The sequence below is a fragment of the Schistocerca piceifrons genome, chromosome 6 (assembly GCF_021461385.2).
Source record: "Schistocerca piceifrons isolate TAMUIC-IGC-003096 chromosome 6, iqSchPice1.1, whole genome shotgun sequence".
Lineage (NCBI taxonomy): Eukaryota > Metazoa > Arthropoda > Insecta > Orthoptera > Acrididae > Schistocerca > Schistocerca piceifrons.
Window position 1 is genome coordinate 536,622,531 of NC_060143.1, and position 21,728 is coordinate 536,644,258.

The 21,728-nt window shown below is 43.2% G+C and overlaps 1 protein-coding gene across 1 annotated transcript in view; it reads left to right on the top strand.

Annotated features, from left to right (window-relative positions):
- Positions 1-2,982: 2,982 nt before the first annotated feature.
- Positions 2,983-21,728, top strand: part of LOC124802681 — a 78,192-nt gene continuing 59,446 nt past the window's right edge. Inside the window, exon 1 of the mRNA XM_047263610.1 lies at positions 2,983-3,089. Coding sequence (XP_047119566.1) covers positions 3,072-3,089 — 18 coding nt within the window. The 5' untranslated portion in view covers positions 2,983-3,071. The remainder of the gene's footprint in view (positions 3,090-21,728) is intronic.

A 21,728-nucleotide genomic window follows, 5' to 3' on the forward strand; every position in this document is an offset into this window, starting at 1 on the left:
GATCCAAAGAACTAAATAATTACTTGTCTTACACGTACAAACTGGGAATTTTTTTGTGATATTGCTGCAGTCATGTGACATGCTAGTATGTCGTATATGTATCTGGTGATACTGCGGTGTTGATGTCATCATCTGTGTCTATACGTTCATCTGTTTCCATATAAACGTTTGAATCTCTGTTGTCCCGTGCATCATGTTGTGGCTTAGGGTGGTGTTTCGGGTCGTGATCTTGTAAGTGGTCGTTGCTGCTCATACGTGTAGCGCTCCTGACATTTTATCAGTGATTCGGTTAAGCATCCTCCTGTTACCTGGGTCTCTTAACGTTTGCCCTATGTCTTCGGTTTTTTAACGTCCACCTTACGTGCGTGAGTGTATCACATTTTTGTGTTACGTGCTCGGGGATCCACATTCACACATACACTTCGGCTAAGGCCAAAGTGCTCCAGCTGTGTAGGGGAAGGGCTGTGGCCCGCCAGGTAGTGTACCATACCGCGACTTGGGTCAACGTGCCTGAACCTCAACCGTTCCCGGATGTTGGGGAACAAGGAGAAAACCTGAAGGCTCTTGTCAGATGTTACCCATTCTTTTTGCCACGTCTCAAACTTCCAAAGATTTAATTGCAGTTTATGCTCCCCCGATAATGTGGAAACTGATAATGATAATAATAAAAACAATGTTACTATATGGGAAATCGATCCCACGAACTTCATATCAGCGCTCTGCACTGTTTGCGCTGCGCCTACCGCTGCCTGGAAACTAGGCTGACAGAAATGGCTCGTGCCTCGCACGACCCTCACCAGAAATGTTACACTACTGGCCATTAAAATTGCTACATCACGAAGATGACGTGCTAAAGATGCGAAATCTAACCGACAGGAAGAAGATGCTGTGATATGCAAATGGTTAGCTTTTCAGAGCATTCACACAAGGTTGGGGCCGATGGCGACACCTACAACGTGCTGACATGAGGAAAGCTTACAACTGATTTCTTATACACAAACAACAGCTAACCGGTGTTGCCTGGTGAAACGTTGTTGTGATGCCTCGTGTAAGGAGGAGAAATGCGTACCATGACGTTTCCAACTTTGATAAAGGTCGAATTGTAGCCTGTCGCGATTACGGTTTATCGTATCGCGACATTGCTGCTAGCGTTGGTCGAGATCCAATGACTGTTAGCAGAATATGGAATCGGTAGGTTCAGTAGGGTAATACGGAACGCCGTGCTGGATGCCAACGGCCTCATATCACTAGCAGTCGAGATGACAGGCATCTTATCCGCATGGCTGTAATGGATCGTGCAGCCACGTCTCGATCCCTGAGTCAACAGATGGGGACGTTTGCAAGACAACAACCATCTGCTCGAACAGTTCGACGACGTTTGCAGCAGCACGGACTTTCAGCTCGAAGACCGTAGCTGCGGTTACCCTTGACGCTGTATCACAGACAGGAGCGCCTGCGAAGGTGTACTCTACGACGAACATGGGTGCACGAATGGCAAAACGTCATTTTTTCGGATGAATCCACGTTCTGTTTACAGCATCATGATGGTCGCATCCGTGTTTGGCGACATAGCCGTGAACGCACGTTGAAAGCGTGTATTCGTCATCGCCATACTGGCGTATCACCCGGCGTGATGGTATGGGGTGCCATTGGTTACACGTCTCGGTCACCTCTTGTTCGCACTGACGGCTCTTTGAACAGTGGACGTGACATTTCAGATGTGTTACGAGCCGTGGCTCTACCCGTCAATCGATCCCTGCGAAACCTTACCTTTCAGCAGGATAATGCACGACCGCATGTTGCAGGTCCTGTACGGGCCTTTCTGGATACAGAAAATGTTCGATTGCTGCCCTGGCCAGCACATTCTCCAGATCTCTCACCAATTGAAAACATGTGGTCAATGGTGGCTGAGCAACTGGCTAGTCACAATGCGCCAGCCACTTCCCTTGATGAACTGTGGTATTGTGTTGAAGCTGCATGGGCAGCTGTACCTGTACACGCCATCCAAGCTCTGTTTGACTCAATGGCCAGGCGTAACAAGGCCGTTATTACGGCCAGAGGTGGTTCTTCTGGGTACTGATTTTTCAAAATCTATGCACCCAAATTGCGTGAAAATGTAATCACATGTGAGTTCTAGTATAATATATTTGTCCAATACCCGTTTGTCATCTGCGTTTCTTCTTGGTGTAGCAATTTTAATGGCCAGTAGTGTATTTTTCCTAAAAGCTATGCCATCTCGAGTATCCACTTCCGTTGTAACTACCATTTCTGGCCAGGCCCTGCCGTATTCCATAAATTTGGACGAAATTCGTGATGACGAGTAGCTGCGGTCCCCTTGTGAGTCAGGAAAGCAGAAGCCGGTTTCTTGTGTGTTTTCACCACGTAGCTGGTGAACATCTCACTCGGTAGAACCACAGAAACATTTACGTCACTTGCAGCATGGGAGGTAATGTGGTTTGCTTGAAGGTGGACGTACTCCTTGTCGTGTGGCGTCCACGATACAATCACCCGTAACACTTGCCACAATCCAGAAGCTCCCTGAGTTCTTCATGTTCTCGATTATAATGGCATCAGGAACCAGTGTACTCATCGTACGTCTTTTGTGCGAATTAATACAGCAAGGTACAGTCCGTGGAGCAGCAAGGTACTGGGCACCACCTTGGAAGCTGCGCGTAATGCGACACGCTGATTGGTTTATGTTTCCGCCTCGCGGTGCCCGCAGGTTCGACAGCGTCGCCGGGGCACCCGCCGCCGCCGGACTTCGCGACGCTGCCGCTGCACCACCAGCACCAGCCGCACCACCACCAAGCGCACCAGCACGACCACCAGCGCCACCACCGCCACCACTACCCGCAGCCGCCGCCGCCGCCCGCCGTGCCGCCCGCCCCCACGGCCGAGCAGAGGTTCCGCGCGGAAGCCGTCATCGAGGTGGAGAACGGCCGCGGCCGGGCCGCGGCGCCGCCCCCGCCGCCGCCCCCGGGCTGGGACGTGTCGCGCCCCTACAGCGTGCAGTCCACCAAGTCCGCTCCCGACGTCATCGTCACTCACTGACAGCGGTGACAAGCCGGGGGATGGGAGCCGTACCGCAGGTACCCTTGAGATCGGCCACATGTGTCATTGTTTAGTTTAGCTTAGCGGAAATCCCATCAGCAGATTCTCAAATCCACTAGACGTACTCTTATGTAACTCTGCAGTCTTCCGTTGTAACTGAATGTAATCTCTTCTGGGTCGTTAGGCTGCCTCATATCTACACTAATAGAAAACCTGTAAAACCATAGTGTCTGTCTGTCTATGAACTCGTTAATCTCTACTAATAAATGAATTTTAACGGAGTTGCAGGTAGCTTGAGCATACGAGGGGCGTCTGAAAAGTCCGTGCAAAGTCCTAGAGATGGCACCACCGGCGGGTATCGAGGTCATGTTTAGTTAGTAGCATCTTTGGAAAGAACGCACACCAAGTTTCAGCCATATTGGTCTATTTCTTTGTGATTGTCATTCGAGTGAATCGAGGAAGTCGAGTGATTGTCAAAAAATGGACGAAGAAGAATTTCGTGTGGTGATTAAACATTACTTTGTGAAAGGCAAAACGCCTCAGGAGACTAAAGAGAAGCTTCATAAATATTATGGTTTATAAGTGGTTTCAAAATTTTCGGAGTGGCCATACGGGCACAAGTGATGCTGAAAATTCTGGACGCTCTGTGGAGGTTACGACTCCAGAAATCATTGATAAAATCTATGATAAGCTGATGGATGACAGAAGAGTTAAGGTGCATGAGATTGCTAGTCCTATTAGCATCTCGAATGAACGGGTACATAATATTTTGCATAAATATTTGGACATGAGAAAGCTATCCGCAAGATGGGTTCCGTGATTGCTCTTTCATTCAAAAGAGGAAGTGATTGACGGAGGACATCGAAAGGGAGCAACAAAGGGCAGCTCGTTTTCTATTATCACGTAATAGGGGAGAGAGTGTGGCAGATATGATACGCGAGTTGGGATGGAAGTCACTAAAGCAAAGACGTTTTTTGTCGCTCCGAGATCTATTTACGAAATTTCAGTCACTAACTTTCTCTTCCGAATGCGAAAATATTTTGTTGAGCCCAACCTACATAGTTAGGAATGATCATCGAAATAAAATTAGAGAAATCAGAGCTCGAACAAAAAGGTTGTTTGCTCGTTTTTCCCACGCGCTGTTCGGGAGTGGAATGGTAGAGAGATAGTATGATTGTGGTTCGATGAACCCTCTGCCAAGCACTTAAATGTGAATTGCAGAGTAATCATGTAGATGTAGATGATTGCAGCAACTAATAGCTATTTTGCAGACTTGAACAATTCGTATTATTCGGAACGGATCAACAAGTCAGAACAGCGTTGTACGAAGTGTATAAGTCTGAAAGGAGACTATGTCGAAAAATAAAAAAGGTTTAGCCCAAACACGGAAGTAGTTTTTATTTTTACACGGACTTTTCAAACGCCCCTCGTAGTTGTAGAGTGGAAATACAATAACCGGCTAAGTGACAAAAAATTTTTTTTTTTTTGGTTAGACCTGTAAAACCAACCTAAGTGCTATTGTCAACAGCCTGAAAAGCGGGCAATGCGCAGCGATCATTTCTAGTACTGCATACGACGCCCGAAAAATAACATGAGCGGTATGTGCCGGCCCACTGTTGAGGCTAAACTGCCACAAAGTTTTGTAGTTGTTTGCAGCGTGCGATAGAGATTTTCGCCAGACTGAAAAACGGAGAGGCTGGAAGAGTGTCAGCGTCTCAGATATCTAGGACCTTGTAAAACTTCTGGAGCATGCCTCACCTAAGAATCCATTTGTGGTTCCTTATGCTCCAGCATGAGCACTGTTTTATTTAAAAAAAACGCCGATACACATATGAACAAAGGGACAATAAATATTTCCAAATGTAGTTAGATTAAAGCGAAAAAAATTACGCCCGGCGTCGTCAAGACGAGATGAATGTCAAGGTTTTCATAAAAGGGATTACCACCATAATAAATAACTTTGTTTTACCGTCACAACAATGTAAAAACAATTTGTCAGCTGAAAAGAAAAAGGATTTGCAACAGATGCTGTATCTGAAAGTAGCTAAAAGAACATTTCTCAAACAGTTAATCAATTAAAATTGCTTTGTGCACTGTAAAATTAAAAGGAGGATTAAAAATAATTTGATCAAAGGACAGTCTGTCTGTAAAATGTTTATTATTAAAAACAATAGATACTTACCCCATTTTTGCCGATACCTGTTCTGCATTTATTTTCATTGACAAAAGGTAGGAAACTTAAAAAAATACAATAATTGTGTGACTCTTACTTTAGACAATAAATAAAGAATATTGTTGAGGTCTTTACATCAAAATATTTTTGTTGAAAGAAAAACAATTGAGTAACTCAGAATCAGTTTATTGACACTTAACCCATTACTGATTTCCATTCTACAGTTTGGGCCATCAAAATCGGATGATGAAAAAAAAACATCATCATTGAAACTTGTAGTAAAACTTTCTTGTCTGTGTGTCCGTCCGTCTGCTTTTCTGAAAACGCTAATCTCCCAAACTATCAGGCACATAGTTATGGGGTTTCCACTGATAACTTCAGCATAACTAGAGGCATTGTACAGGCTATATTTCATCAAAATCGGATGACGTAAAAGAGAGATATCCGGAAGTATTGTAAAAATGTATGTATGTATGGTCAGCATCTGCTCCGAAACCACTGGCCCAAAATCAAGCAAACTTCTACATCCATACTCCGCAAGCCACCTGACGGTGTGTGGCGGAGGGTACCCTGAGTACCTCTATCGGTTCTCCCTTCTATTCCAGTCTCGTATTGTTCGCGGAAAGAAGGATTGTCGGTATGCTTCTGTGTGGGCTCTAATCTCTCTGATTTTATCCTCATGGTCTCTTCGCGAGATATACGTAGGAGAGAGCAATATACTGCTTGACTCTTCGGTGAAGGTATGTTCTCGAAACTTTAACAAAAGCCCGTACCGAGCTACTGAGCGTCTCTCCTGCAGAGTCTTCCACTGGAGTTTATCTATCATCTCCGTAACGCTTTCGCGATTACTAAATGATCCTGTAACGAAGCGCGCTGCTCTCCGTTGGATCTTCTCTATCTCTTCTATCAACCCTATCAGATACGGATCCCACACTGCTGAGCAGTATTCAAGCAGTGGGCGAACAAGCGTACTGTAACCTACTTCCTTTGTTTTCGGATTGAAATTCCTTAGGATTCTTCCAATGAGTCTCAGTCTGGCATCTGCTTTACCGACGATCAACTTTATATGATCATTCCATTTTAAATCACTCCTAATGCGTACTTCCGGATAATTTATGCAATTAACTGCTTCCAGTTGCTGACCTGCTATTTTGTAGCTAAATGATAAGGGATCTATCTTTCTATGTATTCGCAGCACATTACACTTGTCTACATTGAGATTCAATTGCCATTCCCTGCACCATGCGTCAATTCGCTGCAGATCCTCCTGCATTTCAGTACAATTTTCCATTGTTACAACCTCTCGATACATCACAGCATCATCTGCAAAAAGCCTCAGTGAACTTCCGATGTCATCCACCAGGTCATTTATGTATATTGTGAATAGCAACGGTCCTATGACACTCACCTGTGGCACACCTGAAATCACTCTTACTTCGGAAGACTTCTCTCCATTGAGAATGACATGCTGCGTTCTGTTATCTAGGAACTCCTCAATCCAATCACACAATTGGTCTGATAGTCCATATGCTCTTACTTTGTTCATTAAACGACTGTGGGGAACTGTATCGAACGCCTTGCGGAAGTCAAGAAACACGGCATCTACCTGTGAACCCGTGTCTATGGCCCTCTGAGTCTCGTGGACGAATAGCGTGAGCTGGGTTTCACACGACCGTCTTTTTCGAAACCCATGCTGATTCCTACAGAGTAGATTTCTAGTCATCAGAAAAGTCATTATACTTGAACATAATACGTGCTCCAAAGTTCTACAACTGATAGACGTTAGAGATATAGGTCTATAGTTCTGCACATCTGTTCGACGTCCCTTCTTGAAAACTGGGATGACCTGTGACCTTTTCCAATCCTTTGGAACGCTACGCTCTTCTAGAGACCTACGGTACACCGCTGCAACAAGGTTGGCAATTTCTTTCGCGTACTGTGTGTAAAATCGAACTGGTATCCCATCAGGTCCAGCGGCCTTTCCTCTTTTGAGCGATTTTAATTGTTTCTCTATCCCACTGTCGTCTATTTCGATATCTGCCATTTTGTCATCTGTGCGACAATCTAGAGAAGGAACTACAGTGCAGTCTTCCTGTGTGAAACAGCTTTGGAAAAAGACACTTAGTATTTCGGCCTTTAGTCTGTCATCCTCTGTTTCAGTACCATTTTGGTCACAGAGTGTCTGGATATTTTGTTTTGATCCACCTACCGCTTTGACATAAGACCAAAATTTCTTAGGATTTTCTGCCAATTCAGTATATAGAACTTTACTTTCGAATTCATTGAACGCCTCTCGCATAGCCCTCCTCACACTACATTTCGCTTCGCCTAATTTTTGTTTGTCTGCAAGGCTTTGGCTACGTTTATGTTTGCTGTGAAGTTCCCTTTGCTTCCACAGCAGTTTCCTAACTCGTTTGTTGTACCACGGTGGCTCTTTTCCATCTCTTACGATCTTACTTGGCACATACTCATCTAACGCATATTGTACGATGGTTTTGAACTTTGTCCACTGATCCCCAACACTATCTGTACTTTAGACAAAACTTTTGTGTTGAGCCGTCAGGTACTCTGTAATCTGCTTTTTGTCACTTTTGCTAAACAGAAAAATCTTCCTACCTTTTTAAATATTTCTATTTACGGCTGAAATCATCGATGCCGTAACCGCTTTATGATCGCTGATTCCCTGTTCTGCGTTAACTGTTTCAAATAGTTCGGGTCCGTTTGTCACCAGGAGGTCTAATATGTTATCGCCACGAGTCGGTTCTCTGTTTAACTGCTGAAGGTAGTTTTCAGATAAAGCACTTTAAAAAATTTCACTGGATTCTTTGTCCCTGCCACCCGTTATGAACGTTTGAGTCTCCCAGACTATACCCGGCAAATTAAAATCTCCACCCAGAACTATAACATGGTGGGGAAATCTACTCGAAATATTTTCCAAATTATCCTTCAGGTGCTCAGCCACAACAGCTGCTGAGCCCGGGGACGTATAGAGACATCCAATTACCATGTCTGCTTCAACTGTGGCCTTCACCCAAATCATTTCACATTTCGGATCTCCGCCAATTTCCTTCGATACTATTGCACTTCTTATCGCTATAAACACGCCTCCCCCTTCACTGTCCAGCCTGTCTCTGCGGTATACAGCCGGCCGCGGTGGCCGTGCGGTTCTAGGCGCTTCAGTCCAGAACCGCGGGACTGCTACGGTCGCAGGTTCGAATCCTGCCTCGGGCATGGATGTGTGTGATGTCCTTAGGTTAGTTAGGTTTAAGTAGTTCTAAGTTCTAGGGGACTGATGACCTAAGATGTTAAGTCCCATAGTGCTCAGAGCCCTTTGAACCATTTTTTGCGGTATACATTCCAATCTGAGTTTAGGATTTCATTACTGTTTACGTCTGGTTTCAGCCAACTTTCTGTCCCTAGTACTATATGGGCGTTCTGACCGTTTATTAATGAGAGCAGTTCTGGGACATTTCTATAGACGCTCCTGCAGTTTACTGTTAGTACATTAATACTGCTATTCCCTGTTGCATTTTGCCTACTCCTACCTTGCCGCGTCTCAGGAGGCGTCTTGTCGGGCCTAGGGAGGGAATTCTCTAACCTAAAAAACCCCCATGTGCACTCCACACGTACTCCGCTACCCTTGTAGCCTCTTCCGGCGTGTAGTGCACGCCTGACCTATTCAGGGGACCCTACATTTCTCCACCCGATAGCGGAGGTCGAGAAATTCACTTGGTACACACATCACTTCCTGTCTGGAAAGAATCTCTGTGGGGATAAGAACCAGCTACCTGTGAAGGCCACGACACGCGAATACGCAGATTATGTTCAGCCAGTATTTGACAACTAGAGCACTTGGTGGCTTGCCACAAACTTTACACATAATTTCAAACCTGTACGAAACTTTCCCACTGATACCCGCCCCCCCCCCCCCACCCATGCCACCCACATAATGATGAAACGGAAAAAGTTTATCGCTTACTACATTTATGCTGTTTACTTTCGCATCAGGCACAATGGTTTAATCTCTTACTTCTTTAATACTAACTGTGTTCTCAACACATATTGCGGACAGTGTTCACACGTATCACTGAATGCACTTGCAAGGTTTTGTCTACGTACAGCATACAGTTCAGTATATATGACATCGAGAACACTGAGATGAGTGGAAAGCTGCAGCTCCAAGCATGACGTTTTCATTACTGCTAACCTGCTGAACCGATTTCGATGAAATTTGGTAACGAAGTAGCTTTAATCTTGACGAAGAATACAGAATATTTTATAAAGCGTGCAATACAGGATAATTCTTGATCTGCAGAGGACTAAGCGAATCATGGAAAAATATTTTCTCTTTGAAAAAGCTACTTACCGTTTGACTTTTGAGATTTATCGTATTTGTAAAAATGCTTACCATTGTTCATATGCGTTGGGTAATGCTCGTTTCACAACAATTTCCGCAAACGTCATGTCATTTTGGCGTCGGGCGCAATATCGACAACCGCAAAGGCTATCGACTTTGTGACAACGAAAGATACGAATGTTATATCTCCCCGATTCACTCGCAGCAGTTTAAGCTGTCGTCTTAGGTTCCCGCCTAACAACACACTCTAAAGGTGGCACATATACGGAAATAAAACAGCCAAATATTTGTATAAAGGTATAATATGAATTTTACTGCAGCTCGTTTTTTTCACAGCATTTAAAACTGTACTCTTAGGTCCCAATCTAACCACATACTCGAAATCGCTACGTATTCGTAAATAAACAGCGAAATATTTGTGACTAGGAAGAATATAAACGTTATTGTTGCTCCTTTGATTTTCAGTAATTTAAGCAGTCCTCTTAGGTTCTCGCCTAACCATACACTCAGAAAATACCACACACTCGCAAACAAACAGCGAAATATTTGTGTCAAGGAAAAATGAGAATTTTATTGTTGCTTGTTCCAGACGCAGCAGTGTAAACTTTCCTCTTGGGTTGGTGCCTAACCACACACTCCGAAATCGTTAAATATTTATTTCATCCTTCGTTCTCAAATCAGACGGAACGTAAATAACATGGCAGAACACGCTTGTGTTACATTCATAAAAAAGTCCCAGAATGTGTTAACAACGCTAACATGAAAAAAAATATATTTGCATGTGGTGGGATGCGAATCTACGCTAGCATTTATCCATGTGACGTGTGTCTCCTGTCTTGGTTATCTCACTCTCTCTTGAAGGCTTATATCGTTGATGTGCTGTTAAGTGACATTTAATGATAATGGTGACGTGTTTGTGATAAATTCTCAATGCTCCGTTACGTTGAAACGCGGCTTACTGCAAATTATAAAACAATTGTGTTTCATGCTTAATTTGTAAGTCAATGACGATGATAACTCACCCCTGAGAGAGAACTCTTATGTGAAGGCATTAACCGTCAGTAAGTTATTATGTGATATTTTATTGTAGCAATAATTGCAATAAATCATTCCAAGAATGGCGCGTTTTTTTGTAATTCTCCGGTACACGCGCATCACGTCTTGTGAATGGCCTGTATCGATCGCTAACGAAAGTCGATAGCCGATCATGCGATTTTCGATATAGCATGTGTCGTCAAAATGACGTCACCTTTGCGGGAACTGTTGTCAAACGACCATTACCCATATGTGCTTATGCAATATTCAGTACGTTTAATCGTTACTTCCACGTAATTTGTTGCATAATGGACACGTTGGGTAATAAAATCCATAGCTACTATCTGTGCTGCTTGCAGCAAACTTTTCACGTAATTTCAAATCTTTACGAAACTTTTTCTCTCTGAAAACCCCCCAAAAATTTTGAAAGGCTACATTTTCTCTGTTCACGCAGTAAAACCATCGCATCATGTATGGCGTCTACATTAATTGCTTCTTTGGCACTGACTCTATTTAGCAGACAGTATCCACATGTACTGCTGAATGTGCCTACAAAATTATATCATTGTACTGCACATTGTTCAGGGGATGTGAGAGGATGAGGAAATGCACAGAGAGAGGGAGAGGGACAGAGAAATGGGAAGATAGGGAGGCGGACAGGGAGAAGGATGAAGAGGAGATGAACGTAAAAAGTAAAGTAGAGGAGCTGGACAGAGAGAGGGGAAGAAGAAATGGGCAGAGAGCAGAACGAGAGGGAGGGTAGCAGATGGGCAGAGAGGGAGAGAGAGAGAGAGAGAGAGAGAGAGAGAGAGAGAAAGTGCAGGAGCGGGGGAGGGGGGGGGCAGAGAGTAGGTGGGGGGAGAAGTACATAAACAGATAATGAGGCGGAGGAGATAGTGAGGCAGGTAGGAAATGGCCTAACAGAATTGAAATAAACTCCATGGCAACGCCGGATATTCAGCTAGTTACTTCTCTATGATTGGTGTTTCGAATCCTCTGCTGGGATTTTTTTTTTTTTTTTCAAGATCCTGTGGTGTCCACGGTTGACTGAACGCTGTCAAGGAGCATATCGCCTTTACTTTTACTGGGGGATTTTCAAACTGTTGTACTGGAGAAGTGGGATTTTCGAGTAAAATTCCTGTGGATAATATCCGTGGGCCATCTTCAGTGTATAGTGGTATGAGGTGAAGTTTCGAGCGCTAACGCTGAAGAACTGGGGTTACTGGCTAAAATTCTTGCGGCTGCCATTGGCAGGCTATTGTCGTTCCATAGAAACTTTGCTACATTTATACTAGAGAAGAATTACTGGTTAAAATTCTTCCTGCTGCTGTTCGCAGGCGACTGGTTTTGTATAGAAGTGGAACGGGCAGTGCCAGAGAAGGGGAATATTTATCAAAAATATTGTTCCCAGTGAGGTGACTTCCTGGACGTTGTCTGTATTGATCATGCTCCGTTGCCACGTATTTGTTTCCTTGATGGCGGAAGCTGCAAGACTATAGCCGTCCTTCATTCGTTCTTAGAAATTTCATTCTCTTCTCGAAGTTTTCTTCCACAAATGTCAGTTCGCTTAGCTGTCGAATACGCTTTACTAAAATCAGTGTCAAAGTCATAGTTATCGTGACGCTCCGCTACCTCAGATTTCACTCTTTGCTTTAGCCGTCTGTGGTGTCCATGTTTCTTAGTACGTTCTTTCACAATCCTTTCCGTTTCCCCTATATACTCTCTGCCTCGTACACACATCATTTCTAAGACGCCCACAGTGTGGAGGTAGCCAGCTGTATCCGTTTTGCGTCAGAAAAAGTCTTTTATTTTGTTTTGACTGAGGGATAAAGTGTGTATACCATATTTCCGTAGAATTCTGCTTCTGCGGTCAGTGACCCCAAAACAAACGGCAGTTTGAGAGAGTGAGAAAGTGTTCCTCATCATACCTATTAGCTTAATTAGTATTCCTTACAAATGTTTTGTTTATGGACAAACCATCATAGCCGTTGGCCTTCACTGACTTCTTTAAGAAATTCAACTCGGGTTGGAAGCTGTTGTTATCGCTGATACGGAAGGTGCGTAAAGGTGCGTAAAGTGTTGAGCACATGCTTGTCAGAAGTGTACACATTCCGATTTCAACCTGATCATGCTTTCCTGTTGGCCAGGTAACGAGCTGCCTCACGTTATTGGCACAACGGGCAGGCTGCTTCACTCCCATCCAAGCCAAGCTATGCCCAACCCAAGCAGGCTAAGGGAGTCTTGCTTGCCTTTCCGTCTTCCCGCTGTGCTACGCTACGAAGCAATTTATTCTGTACGCTTTCATTGCAGTGTTACGAGTCGGGCTCGGAAGATGAAGAAAATACAAGAGTATCACAAGACGATGCCCAATGAAATGTATAATTTTGGCTCATTTTAGGCCACAAACAGATGGATTGCATATGTTCTTTTCCTTCTCGGCGTATTCGCGGTTATTTATTTATTTACATCGATATGGACGCTTTTCTCTTCAACTCCACTTTCTTTCAACTAGTACTGGCTATTCTCAGAGCCATCAACAGTTACGTCTAATACATGTTTTCTGTGGTAATTAGAACCATCTCTGAAAGTCGAGATCCTTTGCACCTAGGAACCTGAAGATGTCTATTATACTGCAACGCCGACTAAAGTAAGGTTTTGCAAGTCTGGTTTCTTTAACCGTAATGTGTTTCAGCCAAAGATGACCCCAGTTACATGAATGTCAATTTTTTTTTCAGGATGTGTATTTTGGATTCGCTGAACTCATTCAAAGTGAGCAAAATATTTCATTCTTAATCCTCCAAATGCCGTTTATCAAATGGTTCAAATAGCTCTGAGCACTATGGGACTTAACTTCTGAGGTCATCAGTCCCCTAGAACTTAGAACTACTTAAACCTAACTAACCTAAGGACATCACACACGTCCATGCCCGAGGCAGAATTCGAACCTGCGACCGTAGCGGTCGCGCGGTTCCAGACTATAGCGCCTAGAAGCGTTCGGCCACTCCGGCCGGCCCGTTTATCAATCATGAAGTTCATTTTTCACATCATTTTAATTTAAAAAGTACATGTCTGAAAGAAGAACCTTTCCTTCCACACTAAAATGTATTCGCACTGCGCTGCATTCCACCAGAAAGTTGTTTTTAATACCCAGTGATCCATAATTTCTCTCCTATTTCGCACAATGATGATCCTAAATTTAGAAATCCTGTATACTGCTAAATGGCCTCATCATACGCAAACATATTACCGGCTGGTCACACTGGATTGATGGCGCTACCTGTTGTCACGTGCATCAGGTTCCACGGGGCCCATGAGGCTTGCCGAGCGTGCAGAAACCCGAGTTGACGTGCCTTAACCACTGTGGTTCAGGTTCACTCGTACTCTTGTGTCTCCGTTGCGACAGGATGAGCTGCTTATATGGTTGCGGCATAGATAGGGGCAGGCAGGCTGGAAAGCGAATTTTTACAGGCCTACTGATTGCTTCAGTGCTGAGGCCTGGTGTGATGTGGTATGTAAATACGTATTTGTGTCCGAAGGCTTTTATACACCCTGTGTCCTAGTGTGTTGTCAAATCTACAGGGTGACAGTAATTGAACTATATGAAGTAAAATCGTCATAGCTTCTGAAAGGTCTGCGTTAGGACGTTCAAGCTGCATAGTTGGCCGCATAGCATGATGGGAATCAATATGCGCATGCATAGTTTGGCTTAGCGACGGAGCTGACTTTCATTTGGATGGGTTCGTCAATAAGCAAAATTGGCGTAATTGGGGGACTGAGAATCCTCATTTCGCAACCGAGAACTCTTTCCATCCTACATTGGTGACTGTGTGGTGTGTAGTGTTCAGTCACGGAATAATCGGTGCGATATTCCTTGATTGCACGGTGGCTACCGAACGGTACGTGAAGCTTTTGGAAGATGATTTCATTCCCATTATTCAACGTGACCGTGATTTCGACAACACGTGGGTCGTGCAAGACGGAGCTCGACTCCATCGAAGCAGGAGAGTGTTTGATGTCCTGGAAGAGCACTTCGGGGACTGCATTCTGGCTCCACGGTACCCAGAAACCATTGGCATCGGCCTCGATTGGCCGCCATATCATCCGGATATGAACATATGCGACTCCTTTTTGTGGACAAGGTGTAAAGCAACAACTCAAAAACCATAGCTGAGCTGAAAAAAAGCTATTCAGGGGGTCACCGACAGCATCGATATTCCGACACAACAGCGGGTCATGCAGAATTTCGCTATTCGTCTCCGCCACGTCATCGCCAATTATGGCAGGCATATCGAATATGTCATAACCTAAATCTGAATATCTGTTGTCTATTCACGTGTTGAATAAGGTGTGTGCACGCCGTAGTTTGTAACTAATTTACATTTTTTTCATGCAGTTCAATAATTGTTACCCTGTATATTCCAGCATATCTAGGAACGGGAAAACTACCTCACTGTCACCTGTCAACGGAAAAGCTGGTTTTCGGGTGAAACTCACTCAGGAAGTTGTGGAACCAGTGAAGCTCCTCTTTGGTGTGTGGCCCTTAAAAAATGTGCCTCCCACATAACGGAGCCTACACGAAGTGTTTGAAGGAGCAGTACGTAGCGCCTATTGCTAAAACTATTCCATAAAGTGTCATCTCCTACCGGCGACAATAAGCCCATAGGCACATCATCAGACGAATCATAAGATGCCCCTCTGTATTTAAAATAGCTCGATCGAAGACATAATTCATCTAGGTCACAAACATCCGTAGCGACTTTCTGTCTTGTGTTATCCGCTGTATTTGTTACTGGGATATTAGTAAATAAAAATTTCGTATCGAAGCTTACAAGAATGTTAGTTGCGGATATCTCCACCATGTGTAATGACTAAAAAAAATTTCGAATCTTTAACAAAATTATTTGTTTTTCCAACTATCTTTTAATTGTTGGTTGTTACAAGCCAACGGACTCATTTTTTGACTGAAGTGATCTTGGTTTTAAAAATAAAATAATGAAGACATCTTACATCGGGTTTAATCAGTCTTGCCAACTTACAATTTAATAGAATTGAAAATTCAGGCTCACTGGTCTAACAAAAGACTCTCTGAGAGCAACCCACACATAGCTGAAGCTTGTTCTTTTATTCTGGTACCGAGCCAGATGGCGCAGCGGTTAGCACACTGGACTCGCATTTGGGAGGACGACGGTTCAAACCAGTGTCCGGCTATCCAGATGTAAGTTTTCTGTGATTTCCGTAAGTCTCTCCAAGCAAATGCCAGGGTGGTTCCTTTGAAAGGGCACGGCCAGTTTCCTTCCCCATCCTTGACAACATCCGAGCTTGTGCTCCATCTCTAGTGAAATCGGTGTCTTCCTCCTTTTTTAAAAAAAAAAAATATTCTGGTCACTTTTTACGTCAGTCCCAATGTGGCAAACAAGCCCTGCCTCAGACTTACCAGGTGTCTTATGAACCAAATAACTAAATTTTGCTGATGGCCAATTATGCGGATAATTCAGTGCATCTGAATAAAATTCAGAGTCCCTCACAAATCTTATTAACCAAATAACTAAGCTTTCCTGATGGCCAATTATGCGGACAATTCAGTGCATCTGAATAAAATTCTGAGTTCCTCACAAATCGTCGATTCTAGTTGCTCGCAAACTTAATTTACTGTACATTGACAGGACCTAGTTGCAAGGGGAGGTGGAACGCCTAAAAACATGGAACATCTTAAATCCCTAAAAATGCGAATAGGAAAGTCAACAGAATATAATTCTGATGTAAATCAAACGATTCTGTTTGATGAGAGGATTATAAAACCGAAATTTCATTTTGTACAGCTAAAATATTATGAGATTTATCAGCGCATCATTATCGACATTTTAATGAATAATAATGAAAACATTGTCTTTTAAGCAAAACTAGTTATGAGGATCGAAGTATGTTGACCTCTTCCTTCGACTGAAATATATCAATCGCTTCAAAAAGCTTTTCTAAAGGACTGTCAAAACTAAGACAATACGTACTGGCATTTCAGGGTTATTCATAGATGCTCTCCCCCACACAGCATGTTATATCGCTGTGAGTTAGGGGTGATTCTGACTTCCAATACATATTACTGAAGCTGGGGATAGCTGCTAAAAGAGACACCAGACATGGTACTTTAACCATACAATGGAAGCTGGTAAAGTAAAGGCGAGTAAAAAGATCAGTATAGAAACGGACAGATAACTGCAGGTAATTTATAATACTGGATGAAAGGGTCTGTTACGTTACATTAGACACAACTTTTGTGACATAGAATTTTATGTTATGGTTTACAAAGGAGTTTTCATCTGACACAGACTATTTGAAATATACACTACTGGCCATTAAAATTGCTTCACCACGAAGATGACATGCTAAAGACGCGAAATTTAACCGACAGGAAGAACATACTGTGATATGTAAATGATTAGCTTCTCAGAGCATTCACACAAGGTTGGCGCCGGTGGCGACACCTACAACGTGCTGACATGCGGAACGTTTCCAACTGATTTCTCATACACAAACAGCAGTTGACCAGCGTTGCCTGGTGAAACGCTGTTGTGATGCCTCGTGTAAGGAGGAGAAATGCATACCATCACGTTTTCGACCTTGATATAGGTCGGATTGTAGCCTACCGCGATTGCGGTTTATCGTATCGCGACATTGCTGCTCGCGTTGGTCGAGATCCAATGACTGTTAGCAGAATATGGAATCGGTAGGTTCAGTAGGGTAATACGGAACGCCGTGCTGGATTCCAACGGCCTCGTATCACTAGCAGCCGAGATGACAGGCATCTTATCCACATGGCTGTAACGGATCGTGCAGCCACGTTTCGATCGCTGAGCCAACAGATGGGGACGTTTGATGCTGTATCACAGACAGCAGCGCCTGCGATGGTGTACTCAACGACGAACCTGGGTGCACGAATGGCAAAACGTCATTTTTTCGGATGAATCCAGGTTCTGTTTACAGCATCATGATGGTCGCATTCGTGTTTGGCGACATTGCGGTGAACACATGTTGGAAGCGCGTATTCGTCATCGCCATACTGGCGTATCACCCGGCGTGATGGTATAGGTTGCCATTGGTTACACGTTTCGGTAACCTCTTGTTCACATTGACGGCACTTTGAACAGTGGACGTTACGTTTCAGATGTTTTACGTCTCGTGGCTATACCCTTCATTCGAACCCTGCGAAACCCTACATTTCAGCAAGATAATGCACGACCGCATGTTGCAGGTCCTGTACGGGCCTTTCTGGTTACAGAAAATGTTCGACTGCTACCATGGCCAGCACATTCTCCAGATCTCTCACCAATTGAAAACGTACGGTCAGTGGTGGCCGAGCAACTGGCTCGCCACAATACGCCAGCCACTACTCTTGACGAACTGTGGTATCGTGTTGAAGCTGCATGGGCAGCTGTACCTGTACACGCCATCCAAGCTCTGTCTGAGTCAATGCCTAGGCGTATGAAGGCCGTTATTACGGCCAGAGGTGGTTATTCTGGGTACTGATTTCTCAGGATCTATTTATTACGTAGTTTCGGCTGCTGTCGTCATCAGATCAAAACGAGGAACTTGTGAAACATGGATCAATGTAATAATTGGTGTGTGAAATGATGTAACAAATAAAGACATATATTAAGCGATCTAGACGGTTTTATTCGCCAAAGATTCAAAATGACTTATACAAGAAATTTATTTCCTTTATTAATTAATTTAATTAATTGATGGGACCAAAAAAAATGACAAAAATTATCGTTAGAACTGCAATTAAACTGCTTGGAATTTTTATGACGGTGAATGTGTGTGTTATGGCGCCGCATAACAGGTTATACGAAAAAATATAAAAAAAATTAACAGTGATTAGTTTCCTTTGTTTTACATTGTTGTTATTCGCCTAAGATGGCGTGTGCAGCCAGAACAGCGGTTCTATGTATTGAACCGCAATGTCGTGTACAACCCTCAAATTAATGTAATGGGGCTGTTTGCAATCGGTTACAGTGCCATTATCACAACAAAGGTATATTTACATTTCTAAATGTCGGGGGCAAAACATCTTTCTCACAGTTGTAATTGAAGAATTTTTAAGGATCTTCTTTCCTCGTCATTTCTGCCATTAGTTTCTAATACATGGTTAATGCTATAAACACATAGAAGCTAACTGCATAAGTATAGTAAAACCTGTTTTTACATTCACAAATTTTTCGTTTTCCCCCCATTTAGGTTCTTTGCGCTTAGTCCCGTTTAAGCCCTATCCTTCATTTTCTGTATGTTGTGTTTAAAGTCCAATTATGGCACAAAAATTAATTCTTTTAATGTTGACAAGAATGATCAACACACGCGCCTCTACAGAAAAGAAAACCACACAGTTGTTCAATAATGAATTCACACATGTCGAAAACAAATCGATGGTTCATCTGCTTATTGTCACTTGCTGTTGTGAATTTGTATAAGGAATAGGGACTGAAACATAAATATTGATAATTCGTATTGATATGCTACGAATTGTAAAGTCCATTTGTGAAATATCGATATTGCTGTGTATATTATGAGACACTGTACTGCATTTTACATTAAGGGAATCATGAACATGATCGTTTCATTATGAACAGCTCTGCATGTATGTGTGTGTGTGGCTGTGTGTGTGTCTGTGTGTGTGTGTGTGTGTGTGTGTGTGTGTGTGTGTGTGTGTGTGTGTGTGTGTGCGCGTACGTACGTACATGCGTATTAAACACTAACTCTTAGCTTCAAATGCACGTAGAGCCATATGGACTTCTTCAATATTGACCACAAAAGCGGCTTACGGTAATTGGTTTACAGATCGGCGGAGATCACCACGTTAATTAAAGTTTTTTCACTGCTATCAGCTTCATAACTGCTATGAAAATGTTAATTAGCTGGACACACACAGCTGCAACTGCATTAATACGGTGTGGACAAATCAGCTGACGCCAGGTGCTGTTACACAAGATCAGCGCCATAATTGCACACGTTAGCTTCTCCCCTGTCAGGACTACGGCGATGCAACAGATCAGCATTGTTTGCACGGCTCCTCTGTGTGTGGCCTTCCTGACTGACTCTATTGTTTCTATACTAAAGGTAAACATTCCCAAGATCTGCCTAATATTCGCCTACACGGCACAAGCAGAGTCCAAATTAGGAAACAGTGATGATGTTATAGTATTCCTCTCATTTGTTTCGTTAATCGACCGCCAAATAATCGACGATAACCTTACAACCATTGTCAGAATGTCCTCATTTGTTGTTTCTTCCTTTGAACAATATGTTTTCGTCAGTTTACTGTGTCTGGCAGAGCAATAAGCACATCATATGACATCAGTTCTACCTTTCTTAATCCTGGAATGACCCAAACATATGGACAATGCTTTATGGAATTTCTTGCAGTATACTGTTGTTTCTACAAGGTCCAGTGGCATTAAAGTGACCAGCACCTATGTTCGATATCAGCGCGCGAGAACCACTCACCTCACAGACGCAGATGGTACCATTAGCAGTGGATAGAATGTAAAGCATTTGAAACTTCTCAATAAAATTTCTACTTAAATTGAAATAACTGAGAAGGTGAAACTTCTATATAAAAAATATTTACTTAAACTGCTGAGTGAAATTAACAGACTGTCTCTTTACTATTCTTTATCATTTCAACACTGACCTACTGAATTTGCCCTGACTAACAGAACTCTAACTTTTCCTATACATTAATTTCCCACAATATTCAACAGTAACTCGATCTGACTGCTTTAAAATTAACTCAAAAGAATGGCGCTGAAGAAGTAGAAACCCTAACAATAACCCATACATTTCATAAGTCATTTACCTCACAAAAATCTTCATTACCCGAACTACAGCAATGCCGCAAGCACCAATACTGCCAGCTAAATAAACGACTCTAACTACTGAAGGCTCTAACTACTGATAGGAATATGGTCAGCAAAGGAAAGATTTTGTTGCAAAGCAAACAATGTATTTTTACGTTAATAATGTGACTCCCAAGATACACACACACACATATATATATATATATATATATATATATATATATATATACAGGGTGAGTCACCTAATGTACCCGCTGGATATATTTCGTAAACCACATCAAATACTGACGAACCGATTCCACAGACCGAACGTGAGGAGAGGGGCTAGTGTAATTGTTTAATACAAACCATACAAAAATGCACGGAAGTATGTTTTTTAACACAAACCTACGATTTTTTAAATGGAACCACGTTAGTTTTGTTAGCACATCTGAACATATAAACAAATACGTAATCAGTGCCGTTTGTTGCATTGTAAAATGTTAATTACATCCGGAGATATTGTAACCTAAAGTTGACGCTTGAGTACCACTCCTCCGCTGTTCGATCGTGTGTATCGGAGAGCACCGAATTACGTAGGGATCCAAAGGGAACGATGATGGACCTTAGGTACAGAAGAGACTGGAACAGCACATTACGTCCACATGCTAACACCTTTCTATTGGTCTTTTTCACTGACGCACATGGTTCAAATGGCTCTGAGCACTATGGGACGTAACTTCTGATGTCATCAGTCCCTTATAACTACTTAGACCTAACTAACCTAAGGACACCACACAAATCAATGACCGAGGCAGTATTCGAACCTGCGACCGTAGAGATCGCGCAGGTTCCAGACTGTAGCGCCTAGAACCGCTCGGCCACTCCGTCCGGCAGTCTCCAAGTCGGACACGTAGAGATCGTCCGCTCGCGCTAATACTGCAAACCTCCAACACTGCTAATTACTCACCTCTAACCTCCATCACTGCTGGCTACTCACTCCCAACTTCAGTCACTGCTGGCTGTTCACCTCCAACTTCCATCACTGCTGGCGATTGACCTCCAACTGCTGAGTCTGACCAGAAACAGAGTGTCTTACAGAGTGCGCACAGCGCTGTCAGAGTTATTAATGCAAACATAAAAAACAGGCTACTGACACATGTCGGGGGGGGGGGGGGGTAAGGGGGGGGGGCGGGAGGGAGAGGATACAGTAAACGGTCCAGTTCTTGTCGTAAAGCGGAGGCTGGGCAGTTTATCTGACATAAAAAACAGTATGATCATTCGC